This window comes from Prionailurus viverrinus, chromosome B3 (assembly GCF_022837055.1).
Source record: "Prionailurus viverrinus isolate Anna chromosome B3, UM_Priviv_1.0, whole genome shotgun sequence".
In the NCBI taxonomy this organism is placed as follows: domain Eukaryota; kingdom Metazoa; phylum Chordata; class Mammalia; order Carnivora; family Felidae; genus Prionailurus; species Prionailurus viverrinus.
In genome coordinates, this window is record NC_062566.1 from 43,276,737 (window position 1) to 43,302,960 (window position 26,224).

The 26,224-nt window shown below is 34.9% G+C and overlaps 1 protein-coding gene across 7 annotated transcripts in view; it reads left to right on the forward strand.

Annotated features, from left to right (window-relative positions):
• The window catches only part of ZNF280D (zinc finger protein 280D), a 144,951-nt gene that overhangs the window by 22,901 nt on the left and 95,826 nt on the right, over window positions 1-26,224 (forward strand). For all 7 annotated transcript variants that reach the window (XR_007152920.1, XR_007152921.1, XM_047862343.1 and 4 more), the window contains 3 exons: window positions 5,026-5,143; window positions 17,588-17,758; window positions 17,897-18,006. Coding sequence is in view for 5 of the 7 variants with exons in the window: in XM_047862343.1 (XP_047718299.1) it covers window positions 5,026-5,143; window positions 17,588-17,758; window positions 17,897-18,006 (399 nt within the window). In the remaining 2 variants the exon portion in view is untranslated. The remainder of the gene's footprint in view (window positions 1-5,025; window positions 5,144-17,587; window positions 17,759-17,896; window positions 18,007-26,224) is intronic.

A 26,224-nucleotide genomic window follows, 5' to 3' on the forward strand; every position in this document is an offset into this window, starting at 1 on the left:
AATTGAGGCTCACAGAGGTTAAATAATTCATTTAAGGTCACACAGATGGCAAATGATAGATCTAGAATTTCAATCCAGACTAACCCATAGTTTCTATGTATTTGTATACATATGTACATATAGGTATGTGCGTGTGTGTATGTGTGTATACTTAATATATACTTAAAATGGAGCCATTGCCTTACTGTAGCAGTTTTCAAAGTATAGTCTTCAGTCCCTGGGGTTCCTCTGAGACTCTTCCATGGGTTTTGAGAGTCAACACTATTCTCATGATAATACAAAGACATGATTTGCCTTTTCTACTGTGTTGACATATGCACCGATGATGCAGAAGTAATGGTGGGTAAACTGCTTGCCTTAGTATAAATCAAGACAGTGGTACCAAGCTGTATGAGTACTTTTTATATTCGTCCCCACTGTGCACTCCCAATAAAAAATATTCATGCTCAATTTCCTTGATGAAATGTTATTAATTTTGTTAAATCTCTACCTTTCTATGTGTCTTTTAAAAATATTTTGTGTGATGAAATAGTATGCGAAAACACTATTGTTTCCAAAGTTTGATGATTATCTTAAGGAAAAGCACTTATGTGATTCAGTTGTGAGCTAAACTACCCACTTTCTAAAAAATAGAAGACTACTTTTACTTGAAAGCACGACAAGCCATAGTATATTATTTATTTTTGTGTATCAGTAATATCACAGTCTTCATGGTGTAAAACCACACACATTGTCTCACAGTTTCTGTGGGTTAGGAGTCAGGTCATGACTTAGCTGGATCCTCTGCTTCAGGTTCTCATGAAGCTACTTTCAGGGTGTGGACACTGAGGTTGTGATCTCATCTGAAGCTTGACTGGAGACGTATCTGCTTCCAAGTTCTCATGGTAGTTGGCAGCATTCAGTTTCTTAAGGGTTGTCAGACTGAGAATCTCACTAAATGACTGGCTTTTGGCTGGCTTTGCCACCTGAGTTTTCCCAGTTTGGCTTCTTACATGCTCAAAGCCCACGAGAGAGAATATGTAGCAGAATGTCATGCTGATCTAATGTAATGTAATCACATACACAAAATCATGTAATCCTGTCACCTTTGTTGTATTCTCTTGGTGAGAAGCAAGTCACATGCCTTGCCCACACTAAAAGGAAGGGAATCATGCAGGAAATGAACACCATGGGGTGGGGATCATAAAGGCCACTTGAGAGTTTGTTTGCTGCACATTGTGAGTTATTCAATTTTGGTTATTTGGTAGACATTTCCTCAAAACTGAACAAAGTGCACACTTAAAGGAAAATAACTGATAGCATTTCTTCCCAATAATAAAATTGAGCTTTCAAGCACAAATTAGAATTTTGGAAAACTTGTATCAGCCACTATGATCTGACAGCTTCCCAGTACTTAAAGACTTTTCTGATGGGTGGTACAGTTAATAAATGTGATTTTTTGTTATTGTATAGTGAATTCTGTTAACATTTGGAAGATAACCATAATTCACAGAAACCAGTATTTTTGAAATAACCAGTGCATGATATTATAAAATCATGCATGGGTAAAAGATCATTCAAAGTGTAAGATAGACTAATAGATTTTATTTTAACAAAGTACAAAAAATTCAGTGATAAGGAGTCAGATTCCACATTGCAGTAAATCTTTAAGAAAATATCAATGTTGAATTATGGTGTGGTATCAAAGAAGTGTACCCATAGTTATCCCAACTTGCTATTAAAATACTCCCTTTTTCAACTATATATCTTTATGAAGCCAGATTTTCTCTATATTTTTCAAATAAAATAACATACTCTAACAGATAGAAAACAGAAGCAGATATGAATCTGTAACTGTTTTTGATTAAGCCAGACATTAAAAAGATTTTCAGAAATGTATAACAGTGCCATTCTTTTCACTAATTTTTTATGTGTTGTTGGATAGTCACTTTTCATAAAAATGTTATTTATGTTAATCTATAATGGGTTTATTGTTATTTAAAATAAATATTTAATGTCTAATATTATAAATATCAATAGATATAACCCAACTAAATAAAACCTTTTGGGCCCTCAGTAATTTTTAAATGTGTTAAAGGGGTCCTGAAACCAAGGAGTTAGAGTACTAAAACAAAAGGTTACCCAAAATGTAAAGGTTCTTTGCTATTAGTTGGAATTGAATTAACTCAGTGCTTTTTTCATGTATATCTATCATAAGCTATTTGGCACTGGCCTTAGAGAAATAATAAATTTTAATGAAAATGTTTGTTCTTTTGACAATAAGGGAAACTTCCAAAGCACCTATAAATTTTCTTGCAGATGTCCAAGTTCAAAACCAGAACTGAATCCAAATACTTTTGTGAGGAATAATATATTTTTTCTGTATTTCATATTACTATTAGGTAATCTGCAGATCTGTTAGCACTAAAATTGATATTCTGAGGTTTTATTTCTCATAAAAGTTATTTTAATTGTAATTTATGTAAAAATGAAAAGGCTGTAGATTTTTAAATCTATGGCTAAGTAAATTCAACTCCCACTTATATTTTGAAGAGGTTATATATCATAAAAAAATAAGAATATCTTTGGGCAAATGTTTCTGTCCCCTGAGTTGTTAATGACTTGAGATAATTATTATCTGAAATAATAACTCAGTGATATCAGCTCTAAGTTAAAAAACTTAGATTGAAGCAAGAGACTTGAATGCTGATTCAACCTTGCTCCTTAGCATTGTCAAAACCTCTTTGAGCCTCATTTTCTTAATTTCTAAAGTGAGAGATTTTACCCAGACCACTGACTCTATCTTGGATCCTAAGGTTATGCAGGTTATTTCTGGGATTTCAAAAGTTGGAAAGCTACTTGAAATGTATTAGTTGGATCACATTAACTCAGTATACTTTCCATAAGTTGTCATCTCAGTATACTTTCCATAAGTTGTTGGCTTTTGCAAGATAGAAAACTGGAAAAAGAAACTTTGTTATTTAATTCAGTTTGATAAAAAATCTTTCTGACTTGGACCCAGGAAGAAGAAAGAAAAACAAAAGGAAGGGTTGTACGTTAGTGTTATAAAAGTTAGAAACCAGAGCTTTTTCTAGCTGAGAATATTTATTTCTCTGGGCATAGTTTTAAAATCAAAACACCTCAGTTGGTGTTTCCCAATCTTGTAAGTTCTTAAAAGGAGAGATTGTGCCAGTTGGTCTGTGTGGGTCCTACAGATGAAATATTGTAAAAAACTCTCCAAGTGATTCTAATTTGCAAAGTTAAGAATGTCATATATTCTGGAATGAATTGAGACCCCTCTATTTAAGGGAATTTACTCTGAAGTTAGGAAGCCACTGCTTTTAATAAATTATAATTACAGTTTTTCATTTTTTGGTGTGTGCACGCACACTTTTTCATGGAATATCTTTATACCTCAATATCTCTTTGAGATCTCTTGCAGATGGCAGGGATATATTATTATCACTTATAATAAAGTTAGTGTGATATAGCCTAATGGTATAACCTTGGAAATAAGGCCTCGATTCTAATTACAGCTACATCAACAACAAGCAGCTGTATTGGGAAGCCTTATGTAACCACTCCTAAACTTAGTTTACCTATTTATAAAATAGGGTATAATGTTAGGTTTTTATTAGTAATGTGACAACTACTTGATTTAATACATACATGCGTCATGAAGTACAAGTACATTTAAAACACAATTGTGGCCATTATTTCAGTTTGTTAGGTGAATAACTTGAAGCTCAGAAGTGACTTGCCCAAGGTTACATAGTTAAATGTGCCAGTCTTCTGAATCTCAGTCTAGTGTCTGTTCCACCCTTACTATTCCATTTGATATCTTTTTGAACTGTTTTTTAAGACATTAAAAATTCCCTGTTGGAGAATTATTTTAACCAATTATTATTGAATACTATGTGCCTGCCCTCTGAAATTGTTGAGCTTAATTAACCAGAGTTGTTTTCCTAATAAAGTATTAACAGTATTAACTTTGTATTTCTGTTAAAGAACTATTTTGTTAAATACATGTGAATATTTTCTATTTTTTAAGTGCAAATTGGGAGAAAATATTTATTATGAAATAAGATTGTGCTTTTTTACAGTGAAGTCATGACATTACTGATTTTTTATATTACATGGTTAAGGCCCAAATAAAGATAATTTACCTGTTATTTCTCAAAATTTAGAAGTGGTTTGAGTTAACTTACACACTTGTTTCCATAGCTTCCAAGAGCAGAGCAGCTGGTCCAGATTATTCCTATAAACAGTTTCCATTTTAAATAAACCCTGTTTGCCTGGCTTTCTTATTTGTTTACCCTGTTGATCAGGTAGCTTTCATATTTATCCTATGAAATGGAAGATTACCTGGTCTAGCATGGCTTTCTGTGGAATGGTAGGAAGAGTGGGGCGGGGCAGGGTGGGGGTGGGGAGACACCCATTCTTTCTTTTCCTGACCCTTGCCTTATAAAGTTTTCCAATTAGGATGATTACAAAACTCAAACCATGTGATATATTCATCCCTAAACCTGATGCCCAGCACTACAGATTGACTTCTAATTTGTTTGCCCTAATATTTTGTCTTGGGGTGGGGGGTTTATAGAGATACAGAAGCTTTTATAGTTATGTCAGTATGTTTTCATATTTTCCTTTTACCCAAAGATTTTGATAAGTTTTACTGTTTGCTCTTTGATAGGAATACTGCATTTTTAGTAGCCCTCTAAAGTGTATCAATCCTATTGATTTAAAATGAGTATATGTTTCCTTGATCTTGAAAAAAATCAGACTAAAATTTGCCCGGTTTTAATTCGCTAGTTAGGAACAAATCAGCTGTAAGTAATAGCTTCCTTTCAGTTTTACTAGATGATAATTTTGACAGTAATAATTACCTTTGTGTTTTATAACTTATTAATTACTAATTGAGTCATCAAAAGCTATTCTTACAATATTGAGATACAGTTAAGTTTACCTTTAGAAAAGTTTATGAAAGAAAATAATTGTAACTATGTTGAATAAATGTAATATTCTTCCTTTGAAATATTTTAACAGGGTTACATAACAAACTCATCACGAGTTGTGTCTAATAATTCTTCAGAGTTACTATTTGATTTGACCCAGGATACAGGATCATCCCATTACCAAGGGGGACCGACGCTTTCTATACCAGGTTGGTTTTAGCACTTTTAAACAAAATTATAAGAAGAAACTTGATGAATATGCATATGTAATTGACTTTCTTGTAAGGTAGAATGGCGCTAATAGTTCATGAATACCTTTCTTGGGTGACTTTTTTTCCCCCTTGGATGGTTTTAAGTAAAATTTTATTTATTAATAAGACATTTTATTTTTGTTTTTTATTTATTAATAAGACATTTTATTAATAAGACATTGGCTAATGTTCTTACTTGGCACTAAAAATGGGCTGAAAAATCATAAAATAATTTCTGTAAGTTATAGAAGTCCTCTGACACCATAAATACTCTGTTAAAAGAAGTATTAATTTCCATGACTAGTGTGAAAAAGTATATGGTTACAATTGATTTCCTAATTAGATTAGCGTCTTTCTATTCAGTAAAGCCTTTAGATACTGTAGTTACATATGATTATAGAATGCTATTATAAAGTGGTACAATAAATTTGTATATAGCCAGTACTCAGTATATGCCCACTGGAGGAATATGAAATTTCTCTGTTTAGTAGAATTAAAGTTCTTAGATTGTATACTAAAACATAGTTCTTCATTAACCTAAAATAAATTAGTAATCTATGAAAGAATTTCATCTAATTGAAAATTCCCTGTAATGAAGGCAATTATGCTTTGTATCTTAGCAGTTTTGGTATATTTCAGATATTTGACTAAATAGAGACAAGTAAGATTTGAGGGGAAGTTTTAGATTATTTACTAAAAAATCAGTGTGGAGAATCTACTAAACCCTCTTAACCATTTTTTTTTTTTAAAGCAAGACAAATACAAGCACACTTACTTTAAAAAAAATTTTTTTTAATGATTATTTATTTTTGAGACAGAGCATGAGCAGGGGAGGGGCAGAGAGAGAGGGAGACACAGAATCTGAAGCAGGCTCCAGGCTCTCAGCTGTTAGCACAGAGCCTGATGTGGGGCTAGAACTTATCAACCGCTAGATCATGACTTGAGCCAAAGTTGAATGCTCAACTGACTGAGCCACCCAGGCACTCCTCTCCTCCAATTTTTTTATTGTAATATTAGTGCCTAAAATGTTTTTCCATTTAGATAATATTGAGTTCATATTCATTTCTTGGTGTGTCACTTACATGCTTTATAAAAATATAGTCAGTACAATAGGTAAGAACCAAAAGAAAGAAGAAGAAGAATTGTTGTCTTAAGTCTGGTTTTCTAAAACACAGAAACTTTATTAATAGAAAAAGTGAATTTTTGAAACTTCTTGGGAGTAAGGACAATGACTCCTGCTCAACCTGTAAGTTTTCTGTTGCAGAGAGAGTTTAGCCTGAACAGTAAGTAGGATGAGGAAGAAGATGTAGATTTCAACTGCCGTTCTTAAGATTTTTGTAGTCTTTATCAAGTCTTTATACTTCAGTTTTCTCATATTATTAAAATGGAGATTTAATTTTTCTTTTTTAATGCATTTATTTTCCAGGCCTGGAGTCAGCCATCAGGAGATATAATTTTAATTCTCACTCTACTTTAGTCAGGGATTTTTCAGGCACAAATAAGATAAATAAAATGAAAGTGCACTATGAACTTTATAAAAAATTTTTTTTGATGTTTATTTACTTTTGAGAGAGACACACACACGCAGAGCGTTGAGTACGGAAGGGGCAGAAAGAGGAAGACACAGAATCTGAAGCAGGCTCTAGGCTCTGAGCTGTCAGCACAGAGCCCAATGTGGGGCTCAAACTCATGAACTATGAGATCATGACCTGAGCCGAAGTTGGATGCCTAACCACCTGAGCCACCCACATGCCCCAAACTTTAAAGGATTTGACACCAGTTGGTGTGAATGATAATATGTGTTTTATGTTCAATAGTATGATTGACTACTCTGCAATGATCATGGATATTTGGAGAAGATTGGATTTGAGCTTGTTCTTGAAAGGATTTTTACTGGCAGAGAGAGAACTGTTCAGAATAGGAAACAACACAAGCCAAAGACAACAGGGATAAATAAGTTGAAGGGTCAGAATTTAAAACTCCTAAATGCAGAGTGATTTTATTATATTAAAAATTTCTTATAGTAAAACAGTCTGTTTCTACTCTCCAGCCTGTTATGTAAGCAGATGCATAATTAAAATATCAGCATTCATTGGCTTTTCAGGTAACCTAACCATTTCACAAGAATGCTATTGTGATTGCACAAATCTTTTCCACGTACCCATATTATAGCCATAATGATGTGCCTTGAGGATGGGAAAAAAATCATTTTTATGTTATTTCACAGGATGAACAGAGGAGCCAACTAATATAATATTCTTTATTTTTCTCGCATGTTTCCCCTTATTAAAAAGCTGATAGGTGAATCTATTAGAATATTTTTTTCCTCTAAAGTAAGATACAGAATAATTTCATTAGTAATGATAACAGCTACCATTTATTATTGAATGCTTTCTATGTGCCATATATTGTATGGGTACTTTTTAAAAGTAAGTTAAGATACAAAATATTTTTTTAGTAATGATAGTAGTTGTCATTTATTATTGAATGCTTTCAGTGTGTCAGATATTGTGTTGGGTGCTTTAAATATATTATCTTCATTGATCTTAAAACAGCTCTGTAAAATAAAGCATTATAACTCTTATTTTACAAAAGAGGATACTGAGGCTAAGAGAAGTTAATTAAATAAACCAAGAATACATAGCTAGTCAGTGACAGAGCCTCGATTTGAACTTATACTTTCTGACTTAAAACCCTGGAATATTTCTAATATATTTACTTTACTGCTCCTACTTTCAGTGTACAGTTGAGAGAATGAAAATATGGTGTGCAGTTTTAGAATGCTTATTACCATGTACAGTTGAATGTTATTTTCAAAAAGAGCTTTTGCCTGGCCTGGTTATATAGCCTAAATATCCCCATTTCTCTTGCTAATGCTCTGAATAAGGCTTTCAGGTGATGGTTTTCAAACTGTTTTTAGGAGTAAAATTGCTATGCAAAAAAAATTTTATTCAGAAGCCTAATAAATAAAATATACAAGAGTTTCTCTGTTAGACATACCCTCTATATTCCCTAAAATGAGCCTTTTAGGCTCTGGGAACATAATTTGAAAACCTTTATGCCTACACTCCTTCCATTATGAGTCCTTTCATATTTTACCCTTGATCTTAGCCAAAAGGCCAACAAGCCATGGGCTCTTTCATATGAATGAGTGAAGTATTATCGTTTAAGATTAGTTTTTCTACTTTGTACTTAGGAATTTTCCTCAAGTTTTTTTTTTTTTTTTTTCTTTTAAGTGTATTTATTTATTTTGAGAGGTGGGGGTGGTGCACAGAGAGAGAGAGAATCCCAAGCAGGCTCCACACTGTCAGCGCAGAGCTCCCATGTGGGGCTCTAACCCATGAACCAAGATCATGATTTGAGCGGAAATCAAATCAGACACTTAACCAACTGAGCCACCCAGGCACTCCTCTTTTTTTTCCCTTTATGTTCATTTGTTTTGTTTCTTAAATTCCACATATGAGTGAAATCATAGCGTATTTGTCTTTTTCTGACTGACTTATTTTGCTTAGCAGAATACTCTCGCTCCATTTATGCTGTTGTAAATGGCAAGATTTCATTTTTTTATTCTTTTTTTTTTTTAATGTTTATTTATTTATTAGAGAGAGAGAGAGAGAGTGCATTAGCAGGGGAAGGGCAGAGAGAGAGGGAGAGAGAGAATCCCAGTCAGGCTCTGGGCTGATGTGGGGCTCGATCTCACGAACCGGGAGATCATGACCTAAACTAAAATCAAGTCAGACGCTTAATGGACTGAGCCACCCAGGTGCCCAAAGATTTTATTCTTTTTTAATATCTGAGTAGTATTATATTACACACACACACACACACACACACACACACACACCCCACATCTTCTTTATCCATTTATCAGTCTATGGACATTTGGGTTCCTCCAGATTTGGGCTATTGTTGATAATGATGCTATAAACATTAGCATGCATGCATCCCTTCAAATCAGTATTTTTGTATCCATTGGGTAAATATCTACTAGTACAATTGCTGGATGGTAGTGTAGTTATTTTTAACTTTTTGAGGAACCTTCATACTGTTTTCTGCAGTGGCTGCACCAGTTTGCATTACCACCAACAGTGTACAAGGGTTCCTTTTTCACTGCATCCTTGCCAACACCTGTTGTTTCCTCTGTTAATTTTAGCCATTCTGACTGGTATGAGATGATATCTCATTGTGTTTTTGATTTGTGTTTCCCTGATGATGAGTGATATTAATAAGCATCTTTTCATGTATCTGTTGGCCATCTGTATGTCTTCTTTGGACAAATGACTATTCATGTCTTCTGCCCATTTTTTAATGGGATGATTTGTTTCTGGATGTTGAGTTTGAGAAGTTCTTTATAGATTTTATATACTAATTCTTTATCAGATATGTCATCTGCAAACATCATCTCCCATTTCATAGGTTGCCTTTTAGTTTTGTTGATTGTTTCCTTTGCTGTGCAGAAGCTTTTTATTTTGATGATATCAAATAAGGAACAAATAAGTGACCTCAGGAGACCTATCTAGAAAGAAGTTGCTATAGCCAGAGTCAAAGAGGTTACTGTCTGTGTTCTCCTCTAGGATTTTGATGGTTTCCTATCTCACATTTAGGTCTTTTATCCAGTCTGAATTTATTTTTGTGTATGGTGTAAGAAAGTGGTCCAGTTTCATTCTTTTGCATGTTGCTGTCCAGTTTTCCCAGCACCATTTGTTGAAGAGACTCTCTTTTTCCTATTAGATATTCTTCCCTGCTTTGTCAAAGGTTAATTGACCATATAATTGTGGGTTTATTTCTGGGTTTTCTGTTCTGTTTCATTGATCTGTGTGTCTCTTTTTGTGCCACTACTATGCTGTTTTGATCGCTACAACTTTGTATTATAACTTGAAGTTTGGAATTGTGATGCTTATAGCTTTGCTTTTCTTTTTCAAGATTGCTTTGGCTATTTAGGGTCTTTTGTGGTTCCATACAAATTTTAGGATTGTTTGTTCTAGCTCTGAAAAATGTTGTTGGTACTTTGATAGGGATTGCATTGAATGTGTAGATTGCTTTGGGTAATATACACATTTTAACAGTATTTGTTGTTCCAATACATGAACATGGAATGTTTTTTTCATTTCTTGGTGTCATCTTCCGTTTCTTTCATCAGTGTTTTGTAATTTTCAGCATATAGATCTTTTTACCTCTTTGGTTAGGTTTATTCTTCGGTATCTTATTGTTTTTGGTGCAGTTATAAATGGAGTTGATTTCTCGATTTCTACTTCTGCTGCTTCATCATTGGTGTATGGGAATGCAACAGTTTTCTCTACATTCATTTTTTATTGAATTTGTGTATCAGTTCTAGCAGTTTTTTGGTGGAGTCTTTTGGGTTTTCTGTACACAGTATCATGTCATCTACAAATAGTGAAACTTTGACTTCTTCCTTGCTCATTTGGACTTCCATTATTTCTTTGTGTTTTCTGATTGCTGTGCTTAGAACTTCCATTACTATGTTCAATGAAAGTGGTGAGAGTGGGCATCCTTGTCTTACTCCTGACTGTAGAGGAAAAGCTCTCAGTTTTTCCCCGTTGAGGATGATACTAGCTGTGGGATTTTTGTATGTGACCTTTATTATGTTAAAGTATGTTTCTTCTAAACTGACTTTGTTGAGGTTTTTATCCTGAATGAATATTGTACTTTGTGAAATGTTTTCTCTGCAGCTATTGGGAGGATCATATGGTTCTTTTCTTTTACTAATGTGGTGTATCACATTGGTTTGCAAATATTGAACCATGCTTGCATCCCAGGAATAAGTCCCACTTGATTGTTGTGAATGATTCTTTTAATATACTGTGGGATTTGATTTGCTGGTACTTTATTGAGAATTTTTGCATCCATGTTCATCAGGGATATTAGTCTGTGGTTCTCTTTTGTCGTGCAGTCTTTGTCTGGTTTTGCTGTCATGGTAATGCTGGCATCATAGAATAAATTTGGAAGTTTTCCTTTTGTTTCTGGTTTTTGGAATAATTTGAGAAGAATAGGTATTAACTCTTCTTTATATGTTTAGTAAAATTCCCCTGTGAAGGCATCTGGCCCTGGACTTTTGTTTGTTGGGAAATTTTTGATTGCTGATTCAATTTCTTTGCTAGTTATTGGTCTGTTCAAGTTTTCTATTTCTTCTTCTGTTTTGGTAGTTTATATGTTTCTAGGAATTTATCCATTTCTTCCATGTTGTTTTTTGGCATATAGTTTTCCATAATATTTTCTTATAATTGTTTGTATTTCTGTGGTATTGGTTGTTATTTCTCCTTTCTTGTTTGTGATTTTATTAATTTGAGTCTTTTTTCTTTGATAAGTCTGACTAGAGGTTTATCAATTTCATTGATTTTTTTTTTTTTTTTCAGTGAACCAGGTACTGGTTTCATTGATCTGTTCTAATATTTTTTTTAGTTTCTTTATCATTTATTTCTGCTCTGATGATTATTTCCCTTCTGCTGGCTTTTGGTTTCGTTTGTTGTTCTTTTTCTAGCTCCTTTAGGTATAAGGTTAGGTTGTTTATTTGAGATTTTTCTTGCTTCTTAAGGTAGGCCAGACTTGCCTCTTTTTTAAATTAAGTTAATTTTTTTTAATGTCTTTTTTTGGGGGGAGGGGATGTGGGGGAAGAGAGATAATTCCAAGCAGGCTCTGCACTGTTAGTGCAGAGTCTGATGTAGGGTTCAGTCTCAAGAACTGTGAGTATGACCTGAGCTGAATTTAGAATTGGATGCTTAACTGACTGAGCCACCCAGGAGCCAGTGTAAACTTCCCTCTTATGACCAGTTTTGGTACATTCCAGAGGTTTTAGACCATTGTGTTTTCATTTTCATTTGTTCGCCTGTATTTTTTATATTTGCTTTTGGATTTCCTAGTTGACCCGTTCGTTGTTCAGTGGCATGTACTTGAGGTCTTCCCAAATTTTTTTTTGTAGTTCACCTTAAGTTTCATAGCATTGTAATCAGGATATACGCCTGATATTATCTCAGTCTTTTTGTACTGGTTGAGGCCTGATTTGTGACCTAGTATGTGATCTGTTTTGGAGAATGTCCCTTGTACAGTTGAAAAGAATGTGTATTCTGCTGCTTTAGGATGAAATGTTCTCAATATGTGTGTTAAGTCCATCTGGTTCAGTGTGACATTCAAAGCCCTGTTTCCTTGTTGATTTTCTGCTTAGATGATCTGTCCATTGATGTAAGTGGGTGTTAAAATCTCCTACAATTATGGTATTATTATTAGTTCCTTTATGTTATTAATTGTTTTATATATTTGGGTATCTCCATGTTGGGGTAATAAATATTTACAATTGTTAGATTTTCTTGTTGGATAGTCCCTTTTATTCTGTTGTGCCCTTCTTCATCTCATGTTATTGCCTGTGTTTTAAAACCAAATTTGTTTGATATAAGTATTGCTCTTCTGGCTTTCTTTTGATGTTCTTTTGCATGATAAATATTTCTCCATCCTTTACTTTCAAACTACCAGTGTCTGGGTTTAAAATGAGTTTCTTTTAGGCAATATTTAGTAGGGTCTTACTATTATTTATTTATTAAAAAAAATTTTTTTTTAAATGTTTACTTATTTTTTGAGAGACAGACAGCATGAGGGGGTAGGAGCAGACAGAGAGGGAGAGACAAAATCCAAAGCAGGCTCCATGCTACGAGCTGTCAGCACAGAGCCCAATGCGGGGTTCAAACTCATGAACTGTGAGATCATGACCTGAGCTAAAATCAGACGCTTAACCAACTGAGCCACACAGGCACCCCTATTTATTATTTTTTTAATAAACATTTTTAAATGTTTATTTTTGAGAGAGAGAGAGCACAAGATGGGGAGGGGCAGAGAGGGAGGGGGACAGAAGATTTGAAGCAGGCTCTACACTGACAGCAGAGAGCTTGATTTGGGGCTTGAAATCACAAATTGTGAGAACATGACCTGAGCCGAAGTTGGACACTTAATTGACTAAGCCACCCAGGTGCCCCTATTTTTTAAATTTTTTTTTATCATTTTAGAGAATGTACATGAGTGGGGAGAGGGGCAGAGGAAGAGAGAAAATATCTTACTCCACACTCAGTGTGGAGCCTAATGCAGGGCTCAGTCCCCTGACCCTGGATGACTTGTGCTGAAATCAAGAGTTGGACATCCAACTGACTGAGCCACCCAGGCACCCCAGTACCTTTTTTTTTTTTTTTACCCATTCTGATACCCTATGTCTTTTGTTTGTGGAGTATTTAGTCCATTTACATTTAGAGTAATTGTTAATAGGTATATATTTAGTAGCAGTGTATTACTTGTTTTGTCATTGTTTATGGAGATTTTCTCTGTTCCTTCCTTGTCTTTGTCACTTTTAGTCTTTCTTTTCCACTTGAAAAGTCCCTTTTTAATATTTTTTGCAGGGCTGTTTTAGTGGTCACGAACTCCTTTAGTTTTTATTTGTCTGGGAAACTCTTTATCTCTCCTATTCTGAATGATAGCTTTGCTGGGTAAAATGTTCTTGGCTGCGGATTTTTCCCATTTAGCACTTTGAATATATCATGCCACTCCCTTTTGGCTTGTCAAGTTTCTATGGAGAGATGTGAAGCTAGACTTATGGATCTTCCTTTGTAAGGTAGGGACTTTTTGTGTTGCTGCTTTTAGGATTTTTTTTTTTTTTTGGCTATATTTTATAAATTTGATTACAATATGTCTTGATGTTGACCTGCTTTTATTGATTTTCATGGTAGTTCTTTGTGCTTCCTGGATCTGGATGTCTCTTTCCTTCCCCAGATAAGGGAAGTTTTCAGCTGTTATTTTCTCAAATAAATTTTCTCCCCCCTTTTCTCTCTCCTTCTGGGATTCCTATAATATGAATGTTATGATGTTTGATGGAATCACTGAGTTCCTAAGTCTATTCTCATGTTCCATAATTCTTTCTTTCTTTTGTACAGCTTCATTATTTTCTATTATTTTATCTTCTGTATCACTTATTTGTTCCTCTGCTTCTTCCATCCATGTGTTCTCTGCATCCAGTTTGTTTCAGTTTGTTTTCAGATTGCATTTATCATTTCTGACTGATTGTTTTTTAACAGTTTTATCTCAGGTAAGGGTCTCCCTTTTTTCAAGCTCAGCAAGTGTTGTATGATTGTTGCTTTAAATTTTCTATCAGGGATATTATATCTATTTTGATTAAATTTCTGGCCATGACTTTTTGTTGTTTCATTTGGGATTAAATCCTCTGTCATGGCATTTTATCTAGGTCTCTGTCTTCTGTGTGTTAGAAAAGCCTGTTATATTTCCTGTTTCTGAGACCAATGGCTTTATGAAGAAGAGGTCATATAGTGTTCAGAGCTTGGCGCCTCAGGGAGTGTCTCTGGTGTGTGTTGTGTGCACTTCACTGCTGTGTTTTGGCTACTATGTCCTTTAGGCCAATCATCTTCAGAGGTTCTGTTTGCTTGCAGTGAGCATTTTTTGGACCTGGAACAGAGTGTGGTGAGTTTTAACAACTTCCTCTAGAACTGAAGCCTTGCAGAACTGTCTGGCCAGGGGACGTGATGTTTGCGGGGTTTCTGCTGGTCTTCTGGGGAAACGGCTGACTGCACTGGTACTGAAGCATGCTTGCCCAAGAAGGGAAGTCTCACCAGAGTGCTGGGGGGCGGTGCAGGGCATGGTGTAAGCAGGTTAGGCAGTCAGTGTAGGCACTATGCTGTTTACTGCAGGTGGTTTATGCTGACACTTGGGGAGAGAAATGGTGCCAGCGTGCTCCCTTGTCCCCAGAGAGGGGTCTCCGTGCTTGCTGCTATCAGGGAAGCACTCTCAGAAGAGCAGGTAGTTTCCCTTCTTGTGTCCCAGGCATTTTTCAGATTGCCATTTTCATGCTGTCTGTCCCTGGGTTGCTTGTCTGCCAGGAGCAGTGCAGTGTACTTAGGGCTCTATCCCAGCCAACCCTTCTGACTTCTAAAACTCCAAACTTTAGGGATGTGGTGTGGGCATGGCCTGTGCTGGCCTCCTGGCGAAAGGTCTTGTTGCCCTGGGACTGATGTGGGTTTGACCAAGAACGGCAGTTGCTAGAGGCCAAGGTGCACAGGGTAGGCAGCCAGTGTTGGGTCCAAGCTTCCCTTGGCAGGTGGCTCTGTGCCTATGCTGAGGGGCAGGGTAGGGAAATGGCGCTCCCAGCTCTTTTGGCCTGTGAGAGGTGCCTCTCCAAATGCTACCTCTCTCAGATGCGCCCCACAAGTGAACAATTTCCCCACTGTGTGCCTTGGGCATTCCTCAGATGTCACTGTCTGCCCCAGATTTGTTTGCCTGCCTCCTCGTCAAGCCTGCTGACCTTTAAAACTCCTGTCTTCAAGCTCCGCTGATTGCAAAAACTTAGGAAAATCCGCCCGTCTCCTTTTCCCGGCCAATGGCTTTGGGGAAGTGTTTTTGTGCATTCCCCTGTGTGTTCTTTTCTTTTTCTTTCTTTCTCCCTCCCCTCTCTTTCTCATCTCTCCACCACCAGGGCTCCCTCCCCTCTGCAGCACCTGCAGTCCATTTCTCCCCCAAAGTCTCTGTGCTTCCTACCTACCTAGATGTGTGGCCTCTTCTCTCCCTCTAGTTGTGGTGTTTGTTCTGTCAGTCCTCAGGTCAATTTCTTGAGTATTCAGAATGATGCTATAGTTACCTAGTTGTGTTCAAGGGACAAGAGGAGCCTAGAGTCCTACTATGCTGCCATTTTAGTTCCTCACCCAAAAGTTAAATTACTTTTTAAAAAATTTCAAATATAATTAAATACAGTGTTATATTAGTTTCAGGGGTATAATATAATGATTCAAAAATTCTATATGTTACTCAGTACTCTTCATGATAAGTGTACTTTTAATCCTCTTCACCTTTTTCACCCATTCCCCATCCACCTCCCTGCTGGCTACTACCAGTTTGTTCTTTATATTTAAGAGTCTGGGTTATTTCTTTCTCTCCTTTTTTTCTTTATGCATTTGTTTTGTTTCTTAAATTACACATATGAATAAAATCATATGGTGTTTGTCTTTCTCTGACTGAGTTATTTCACTCTAGCATTGTACCCTCTAGGTCCATCTGTGTTGTTGCAAAAGTTCAGATTTCATTCTTTTTTATGGCTAATATTCCATTGTGTATATATATACGTCACATTTTCTTTATCCATTCATCTGTGGATGGATGCTTGGGTTTCTTTTATATTTTGGTTATTGTAAATAATGCTGCAATAAACATACATCTTTTCGAATTTTTGTTTTTGCATTCTTTGAGTAAATACCCAGTAGTGGAATTACTGGATAATACAGTAATTATATTTTTAGTTTTTTGAGGAACCTTTACACTGTTTTCCAAAGTGGCTGCACTGGCTTGCATTCCTACCAATGCATGAGGGTTCCTTTTCCTCCACATCCTCATCAACACTTGTTATTTCTTGTCTTTTTGATTTTAGCCATTCTGACAGGTGTGAGATGATTTCTCATTGTGGTTTTGATTTGCATTTCACTGATGATTAGTGTTGGTGAACATCTTTTCATGCGTCTGTTGGTCATCTGTATGTCTGCTTTGGAGAAATGTCTGTTCATGTCTTCTGACCATTTTTAATTGTGTTATTATTGTTATTATTATTATTATTATTATTATTATTTTGCTGTTGAGTTGTATAAGTTATTTAAATTTTGGATATTAACTCCCTATTAGATGTATCATTTGAAAATATCTCTTCCCATTCTGTAGATTGCCTCTTTGTTTTGTTGATGGTTTCCTTTACTGTGCAAAAGTCTTTAATTTTGGTGTAGTCTCAGTAGTTTAATTTTGCTCTTGTTTGCCTTGCCAGAGGAGACCTATCTAGAAAAATATTTCTATGGCTGATTTCAAAGAGATTATTGCCCATGTTTTCTTGTAGAGATTTTATGGTTTCAGATCTTTCATTTAGGTCTTTATTCCATTTTGAGTTTATTTTTGTGTATGGTGTAATAAAGTAATCCAGTTTCATTCTGCATATTAACTGTCCAGTTTTCCCAACATCATTTGTTGAAGAGACTTTTTCAAACCATTGTATATTCTTGCCTCCTTTGTTGTAGATTCATTGACCATATAATTGTGGGTTTATTTGTGGGCTCTCTGTTTTGTTGTACTGATCTGTGTGTCTGTTTTTGTGCCAGTACCATACTGTTTTATTACTACAGCTTTGTCGTATATCTTAAAATCTGGGATTGTGATGCCTCCAGTTTTGTTCTTCTTTTTCAAGATTTCCATTTGGTACACCCCTGACTTTTCATCACATAACTTTTTATCATTATATTGTCATTTGAATGATAGGATCACTCAATTGTATTACATTTAATTTAGCTCCAAAGTAATTTTATTTAGTTGTAGGAAACATGCTACAGTGTTTAAAAATACTTTTCCCACTTATTTAACTCATTGTAGGTATGAATGAAAGTTCGTTTTTATCAAAACGTCCTTCTACTTCTGAAGTAAACAGCGTTAATCCAAAAAAACCTAAGCCCAGTGATGGTGTTTCTGGAATAAATTCTTCAGCTGTATTTCCTTCAGTTAAGTCTCTTTCAGTGACATCTCCCCAGGCTACATCATCAAAAGGTAAATGTGAAATGTGGCATATACAAAAGAAATTATAGTATTTATATATAAATTTTAGAAATCGTAAATTTCCTGTTTTTAGTGATTAAAATTATAAAAGATGAATTTTGAATTACATATGTTTTGAATTTATTTTAGGTACAAATACCTCATCAAATCAATCTAAAAATGGAACACCTTTTCCAAGAGCTTGTCCAAAGTGCAATATTCATTTTAATCTTTTGGATCCTTTGAAAAATCACATGAAGGTAAAACTTTTTCAAAATTTAATTTTAAACAGGTTTGCAAATCCCTAAAATATTGATTTATAGTAAATAATGCTTTGTCCAGATATTTAATGAAAAAAAATCTTCTCATAGTTTTATTTCCATATAACTTTGGCAAAGATTTATATTCATAATGATTATCTTCATATAAGATTTTTAAATTTCCTCTGAATCATCAAATTTAAAAAAAAATTTTTTTTTTAACGTTTATTTATTTTTGAGATAGAGAGAGACAGAGCATGAATGGGGGAGGGTCAGAGAGAGGGACACACAGAATCTGAAACAGGCTCCAGGCTCTGAGCTGTCAGCACAGAGCCCGACACGGGGCTTGAACCCACGGAGTGCGAGATCATGACCTGAGCCGAAGTCGGCCACTTAACCGACTGAGCCACCCAGGCGCCCCTGAATCATCAAATTTTAAGAATTAAGTTTATATGCATTATAATGTATGCTTATTATATTCTCATTTTAAATGAAAGTAAATTATTAATCAAAATATTTAGTAGATTTGGCATAATTCAAACTTTTAAAAAAAAGGCATTTTTATAGTTTCTTTAATTATTATGTTTTTGGGTTCATGGTAACATGTGCATGACACATTACACAATGAAAATCTGAATTTTACATTTAATTTTCAACGCTCAGACTTAAACCCCAAATGATGGAGCATTTCATCTGAAATAATTATATTCAGAATATAGTTTGTGTAATTGTCCTAAATTAATTCAGGCTTTTTATTGGAATAGGAAGCTCTTGAGATTACATTTTAAGAATTTTTCAAAGTACAAATGAAATATGAGGTGTAGGTAACATTTCACTTGAAATATTTTAGTGTATATTACAGTATCCTCCTTTGGTGTGAGGAAAGATATCCTGCATTCTCTTTGCATGTCCTATAGAAATGGCAGGAAGGGAGAAAGAAAGAAAAAAGTCTATGTAGATTATATGAAGAAAGAAAGGAAGGAGAAGGGTACAGTTGTAAAGAAATAGGTAAGGAAAGTTCTTGTTCACAATTTCAGAAATTGACAAACTTTTATTAAGATAAAACATTTTATTAAAAAGGTAGAAAAAATGAGGGAACTTTTTTAGAATTTCAAGTATGTCTTTTTATTCGGTTACAAAACAGCATTTGGTCTGTCACTACTTCCAGCAACCAGAATGTAGCCCCTGATAATTGCACTCTGTGCTTTCTTCTTACATAAAAATTAACCTGTACAGGTGCTTTCACTTTTTTTTTTTTCTATCTGTGTAATGCTTTGATGAGATACTTGATGTATTTTATGTTTGCATTTTAGATGGAAAGAAAAAGCTACATTCTTTGACTTTAATTATTTGAGTAAGGAATACAGTGATATTATTCAAGATAAAACAGTTTCCAAAGGCATATAAGTGAAAAATCTTAACTGTGTCTCTTATTTATCTGGTTCTCAGAATGACTCTCAAAGAAAATAATTTTTATTAGTTGGTTTTTGTATTTTTCCTAATTTCCTTTCCACATAAACAGTTAACATAAATGTTCTTATTTTCTTTCTGTTTTGTATATAAATTGTAGCATATTGTGTATATCCTTCTGTATCTGGTAAAATTGGCAGCTATTTTCCAAAATGTAGCTTTACATCCAATATGTGTATTATTGCATTGTTTTTGATTACTGATATTAGAAACAACCAAAATTTCATATAATATTCATATAATAGAACACTATGCAACCTTTTAAAAAGAATGGAATGTCTGTAATGGATAATGATATGGGATGATCTCGAAGACGTATTAGTGAACTAAGTTAAATATATAATATAAACAGCTTATTATGTGTGTTTATATCATAAAGAAATGTGACAGAATAGTCACCAACTCTAGGACAAGGAAGTTTAAAACTTAGACTTTTTGTATCCTAGCTTATGCATTTTATATATCAGTTGAAGTTTTAGTATTACAACGAGTTCCATTTTGAAAAAATGTGATTTTTAGATTCTTTGTGAATTAATGTTTGCTATTATAGATAAGTAGATGACTGCACTACAGAAATAATGTTTTCTCTTTCAGTAAAGAATATCTAAAACATAAGGCAAATATCCTACAGTATTAAGAACAATTTATGTATCTGAGACCATGTGCCAGACTACTAAACTTTAAATACTGTATTTCATTTAATCTTTAGAAAATTCTTGCAGGGGCACCTGGGTAGGTCACTCTCTTGAGCATCTGACTCTTAATTTTGGCTCAAGTCATGATCCCAGGGTCGTGGGATTGAGCCCTGCTTTGGGTTCCACACTGGTAATGGAGCCTGCTTAAGAATATCTCTCCCTCTCTATCTCTCTTTCTTTCTCTCTGCCCTGCTTGTAGGCTCTTTCTAAAATATATATTAAAATCTTAAAAAAAAAAAAAGAAAAAAATTCTTGGAGATGAACATTTTTCTCATTGTTTTATAGCCAGTTTATTTAAAGGCATAACTGGCGTTCAAATATTAATGGTAAAAGCCCAAATTCTCACAATTTTTTTTCCTTTTTGAGTGGATAGGTTATTTAACGTTACATGGAAACCTGAAAACAAGTATGCAGTTTTTCATAGGGTATGGAATTTGAAATTTATTAATCAGACATAGCTTATTAATTACATTATTTAGATTTCTGTATCTTTATTTTGTTGTATACTTCATCTTTTTTTTAAATCTACAACAAATTTATTATTATTTTTTAATTTAAATCCAAGTTAGTTAACATATAGTATAATAATGGAGTAGAATTTAGTGATCACTTACATATGACACCCAGTGCTCATTCCAACAAGTGCCCTCCTTAATGCCCATCACCCATTTAGCCCATCCCGTCCCCATCTCCCCTCTAACAGCCCTCAGTTTGTTCCCTATATTTAAAAGTCTCCCCTGGTTTGCCTCCCTCTCTGTTTTTATCTTATTTTTCCTTCCTTTCCCCTACGTTCATCTGTTTTGTTTTTTTTAATTCCACATATAAGTGAAATCATGATATTTGTCCTTCTCTGACTGATTTCATTTTGCAAAATACATTCTAGTTCCATTCACATTGTTGCAAATGCAAGATTTCATTCTTTTGGATTGCTTAGTAATATTCCATTGTATATATATACCACATCTTCTTTATCCATTCATCAGTCATTGGACATTTGGGGTCTTTCCATAATTTGGCTGTTGTTGATAGTGCTGCTGTAAACATTGGGGTGCATATGCCCCTTCGAATCAGCATTTTTGTATTTTTTGTATAAATAGTAGTGTAATTGCTAGCCATAGGATAGCTTTATTTTTAATTTTTTGAGGAACCTCTGTACTGTTCTCCAGAGGGGCTGCACCAGTTTGCATTACAGTACAAAAGTGTTCCCCTTTCTCCACATTCTCGCCAACATCTTTGCTTCCTGCGTTGTTCATTTAGACATTCTGACAGGTGTGGGGTGGTATCTCATTGTGGTTTTGATTTGTATTTCCCTGATGATGACTAATGTTGAGCGTCTTTTCATGAGTCTGTTTGCCATCTGGATGTCTTTGGAAAAGTGTCCATTCTTCATTGGATTATTTATTTTTTGGGTGTTGAGCTTGAGAAATTCTTTATGCATTTTTGATACTAACTCTTTATAAGAGATGTCATTTGCAAATATCTTCTCCCATTATGTTGGTTGCCTTTGAGTTTTGTTGATTGTTTACTTAGCTGTGCAGAAGCTTTTTATCTTGATGAGCTCCCAGTAGTTCATTTTTGCTTTTGTTTCCCTTGCCTCTGGAGACATGTCTAGTAAGAAGTTGCTGCAGTTGAGATCAGAAGTTTTTGCCTGGTTTCTCCTCTAGGGTTTTGATGGCTTCCTGTCTTACATTTAGGTCTTTCATCCATATTGAGTTAATTTTTGTGTATGGTGGAAGAAAGTGATCCAGATTTATTCTTCTGCATGTCACTGTCCAGTTTTCCCAACACCATTTGCTGAAGAGACTGTCTTTTTTCCATTGGATATTCTTTCTTGCTTTGTCAAAGATTAGTTGGCCATGTATTTGTGGGTCCATTTCCGGGTTTTCTGTTCTGTTCTATTGATCTTTGTGTCTCTTTTTGTGCCAGTACCATACTATCTTGATGATTGTAGCTTTGTAATGTAGCTTGAAGTTCAGAATTGGGATGCCTCCAGCTTTGGTTTTCTTTTTCAACATTACTTTGGCTCTTTGGGGACTTTTCTAGTTCTGTACAAATTTATAATTATTTGCTCTAGCTCTGTGAAGAATGCTGGTATTTTGATAGGGATTGCATTGAATGTGTAGATTGCTTTGGGTAGTATTGACATTTTAACAATATTTTTTCTTCCAGTCCATGAGAATGGAATATTTTTCCATTTCTTTGTGTCTTCTTCAATTTCTTTCCTAAGTTTTCCATAGCTTTCTCTGTGTAGATCTTTTACCTTTTTGGTTAGGTTTATTCCTAGGTATTTTATGGTTTTTGGTGCAATTATCAATGGCATAGATGCCTTGATTTCTTTTTCTGTTGCTTCATTATTGGTGTATAGAAATGTAACTGATTTCTGTATGTTAATTTTATATCCTGCAGCTTTGCTGAATTCATGTATCACTTCTAGAAGTTTTTTGGTGGAATCTTTGAGGTTTTCCACGTAGAATATCATGTCATCTGTGAAAAGTGAAAGTTTGACTTCTTTGCCAATTTGGATGACTTTTTTTTCTTTTTGTTATCTGATTACTGAGGCTAGTACTTTCAGTACTGTGATAAACAACAGTTGTGAGAGCAGACATCGCTCTTGTGTTCTTGACCTTAGGGGAAAAGCTCTCAGTTTTTCCTCAGTGAGGATGATAGTAGCTATGGGTCTTTCGTGTATGGATGGCCTTTATGATGTTGAGGGATGTTCCCTCCATCCCTACTTTCTTGAGAGTTTTTATCAAGAAGGATGCTATATTTTGTCAAATGCTTTTTCTGTGTCTATTGAGGGAATCATGTGGTTCTTATCCTTTCTTTCATTAATGTGATATATCACATCGATTGATTTGTGGATATTGAACCACTCCTGCAGCCCAGGAATAATCCCACTTGCTTATGGTGAGTAATTCTTTCAATGTATTGTTGCATTTGGTTTGCTAGTATCTTGTTGAGAATTTTTGTATCCATGTTCATCAGGGAAATTGGTCTGTAATTCTCCTTTTTAGTGGAGTCTTTGGTCTTAGAATCAAAGAAATGCTGACCTCACAGAATGAGTTTGGAAGTTTTCCTTCCATTTTATTTTTTGGAACAGCTTCAAATGAATAGGTGTTAACTCTTCTTAAATGTTGATAGAATTGCCCCAGGAAGCCATCTGACACTGGACTTTTGTTTGTTGGGAGATTTTTTATTATAGATTCAATTTCTGTACTGGCTGTGGGTCTGTGCAAATGCTCTACTTCCTGTTTCAGTTTTGTTAGTTTATAATTACTGATTCAATTTCTTCAGTGGTTATGGATCTGTTCAAATTTTCTACTTTTACCTGTTTCAGTTTTGGTAATTTATATGCTTGTAGGAATTTATCCATTTCTTCCAGATTGCCCAATTTGTTTGCATATAATTGTCCATAATATTCTCTTATTATTGTTTGTATTTTTATGGTGTTTGTTGTGAAATCTCCTCTCATTTGTGATTCTATTTATTTGGGTCCTTTCCTTTTTCTTTTTGATAAATCTAGGAGTTTATCAATTTTGTTAATTTTTTCAAAAACTAGCTTAGTTTTATTAATATGTTCTACTATTTTTTGATTTAGAAATCATTGATTTCCACTCTAATCTTTATTTCCCTTCTTCTGCTGGTTTTGTGCATTATTTGCTGTGCTTTTTCCAGCTCCTTTAGGTGAATGGTTAGGTTGTGTATTTGAGACATTGCTTCCTTCTTACAGCAAGGCCTGGATTGGGATATACTTCCCTTTTATGACTGCCTTTGCTGCGTCTGAAAGGTTTTGGACTGTCATGTTTTCATTTTCATTGGCTTCCATGTACTTTTTAATTTCCTCTTTAATTTCTTGGTTTACGGATGTTCTTTAATCTCCAAGTATTTGTGGTCTTTCCAAATTTTTTCTTGTGGCTGATTTCAGGTTTCATAGCATTGTGGTCTGAAAATATGCATGGAATGATGTTGATCTTTTTGTGCTTTTTGAGGGATGTTTTGTGACCCAGTGTGTGATCTGTTCTGGAGAATGTTCCATGTGCACTCAAGAAGAATGTGTATTCTGCTGTTTTAGGATGAAATGTTCTCAGCATATCTGTTGAGTCCATCCAGTTCAGTGTGTCATTCAAAGCCATTGTTTCCTTGCTGATTTTCTGCTAAGATGATCTGTGTGTTGTTGTAAGTGGGGTGTTAAAGTCCACCTACTATTATGGTATTATTATCAATGAGTTTCTTTATGTTTGTGATTATTTGACTTGTGTATTTGGATGATTCTAAGTTGGTGGCATAAATATTTACAATTGTTAGATCTTGGTGGATAACCTCCTTAATTATGATATAATGCCCTTCTTCATCTGTTGTTATGGTCTTTATTTTAAAATCTAATTTGTCTGATATAAGTATTGCTACTCAGGCTTTATTTTGACATCCATTAGCATGATAGTTGGTTCTCCATCCCCTTTCAGTCTGCAGATGTCTTTTTTTTTTTAATTTTTTAAAGTTTATTTATTTATTTTGAGGGAGAAAGAACATGAATGGGGAAGGGGCAGAGAGAGAGGGAGAGGGAGATTCCCAGGCAGGCTCTGCACTGTCAGCACAGAGCATAATACGGGGCTTGAACTCACAAATGTGAGATCATGACCTGAGCTGAAACCAAGAGTCAGATGCTTAACTGTCTGAGTCACCCAGGCACCCCAAACTGCAGATGTCTTTAGGTCTAAAATGAGTATCTTGTAGTCAGCATATAGATGGGCATTGTGTTTTTTTTTTTTTATCCGTTTTGATACCCTGTGTCTTTTGATTAGAGCATTTAGTCCATTTACATTCAGAGTTGATTATTGAAAGAAATGAATTTAATGCCATTGTATTGCTATGGAGTTGGTATTTCTGGTAATGTTCTTGGGTCCTTTCTGGTCTTTTTTGCTTTTGGTCTTTTTTGTTTTGTTTTGTTTTTTTCTCCACTCAGAGTCCCCCTTAAAATTTATTGCAGGGCAGGTCTAGTGGTCACCAACTCCTTTAGTTTTGTTTGTCCTTTTGTTTTTCCTTTTGTTTGTTTCTTCTGTCCTTTCATTTTGGAGGTAAAGAAAAAATTAATAAAGTAAAAAATAAAAAATAAAAAAAGTCAAATAAACGAAGCTAGAACCTAGATGTGTTTCAGTCTGCTTGTTTAGATAAGCTTGACAGAAAAGAGAAAAGAGAGAAATGAAAAAATAACTTATAAAACAAATTTAAATATTAAAAAAGGGGCACCAGGGTGGCTCAGTCGGTTAAGTGTCTGACTTTATTTAGCTCAGGTCATGATCTAATGGTCCACGAGTTCAAGCCCTGCGTTGCGCTCAGTGCTGACCACTCGGAGCCTGGATTCTGTTTCAGATTCTGTGTCTCCTTCTCTCTCTGCCCCTCCCCTGCTCATTCTCTCTCTCACTCTTTCTCTGTCTGTCTCAAAAATAAACATTAAAAAAATTTTTTTAATTAAAAAATTGAATAAAATAGTATAAAAGAGAATAAAGAAAATAAAGTAGAATAAAAAAATTAAAAAAATTTCCCTTTCTGTATCTAAGAAACAGAGAGAGAAAAAAGAAAAAACATAAAAACAGAAGCAAAGAAAATAAACAAACAAGCAAACCGAATGATATCCAAATGAAGTTATATCCATTTTTCCCTAGAACTGAAACTTTGCAGCACTGTAGTCTGTAGACTAAGCAGGTGGAAGTGATTTGTGCTGGTCCTCTGGGGGATGTGCCTGGAGTGTGCAGGTGGGCATGGCTTCGTGTAACAGCTCTGTTTTCTACTTGGTGGCACTGCTTAGCTCACTGGGGTTGTTCCACATGTGTGTGCATGTGCATGTGCATGCTTGCGGTGAAAATAGCTTCACCTGGCTCTCTAGTCTCTGGCGCAGGAATTTCATGCCCTCACACACAAGCAGTCAACCGTCCTTTGTCTCAGGCTTCCATCTGCTCCATGCCTTTACTCTGTCTTTGTCCAAGCTGTCTGTCTTCCTGGTGTGGCCTCCAGAGATTTATCTCAGATGGGGCTGTGTTTCAAAACCCCACACT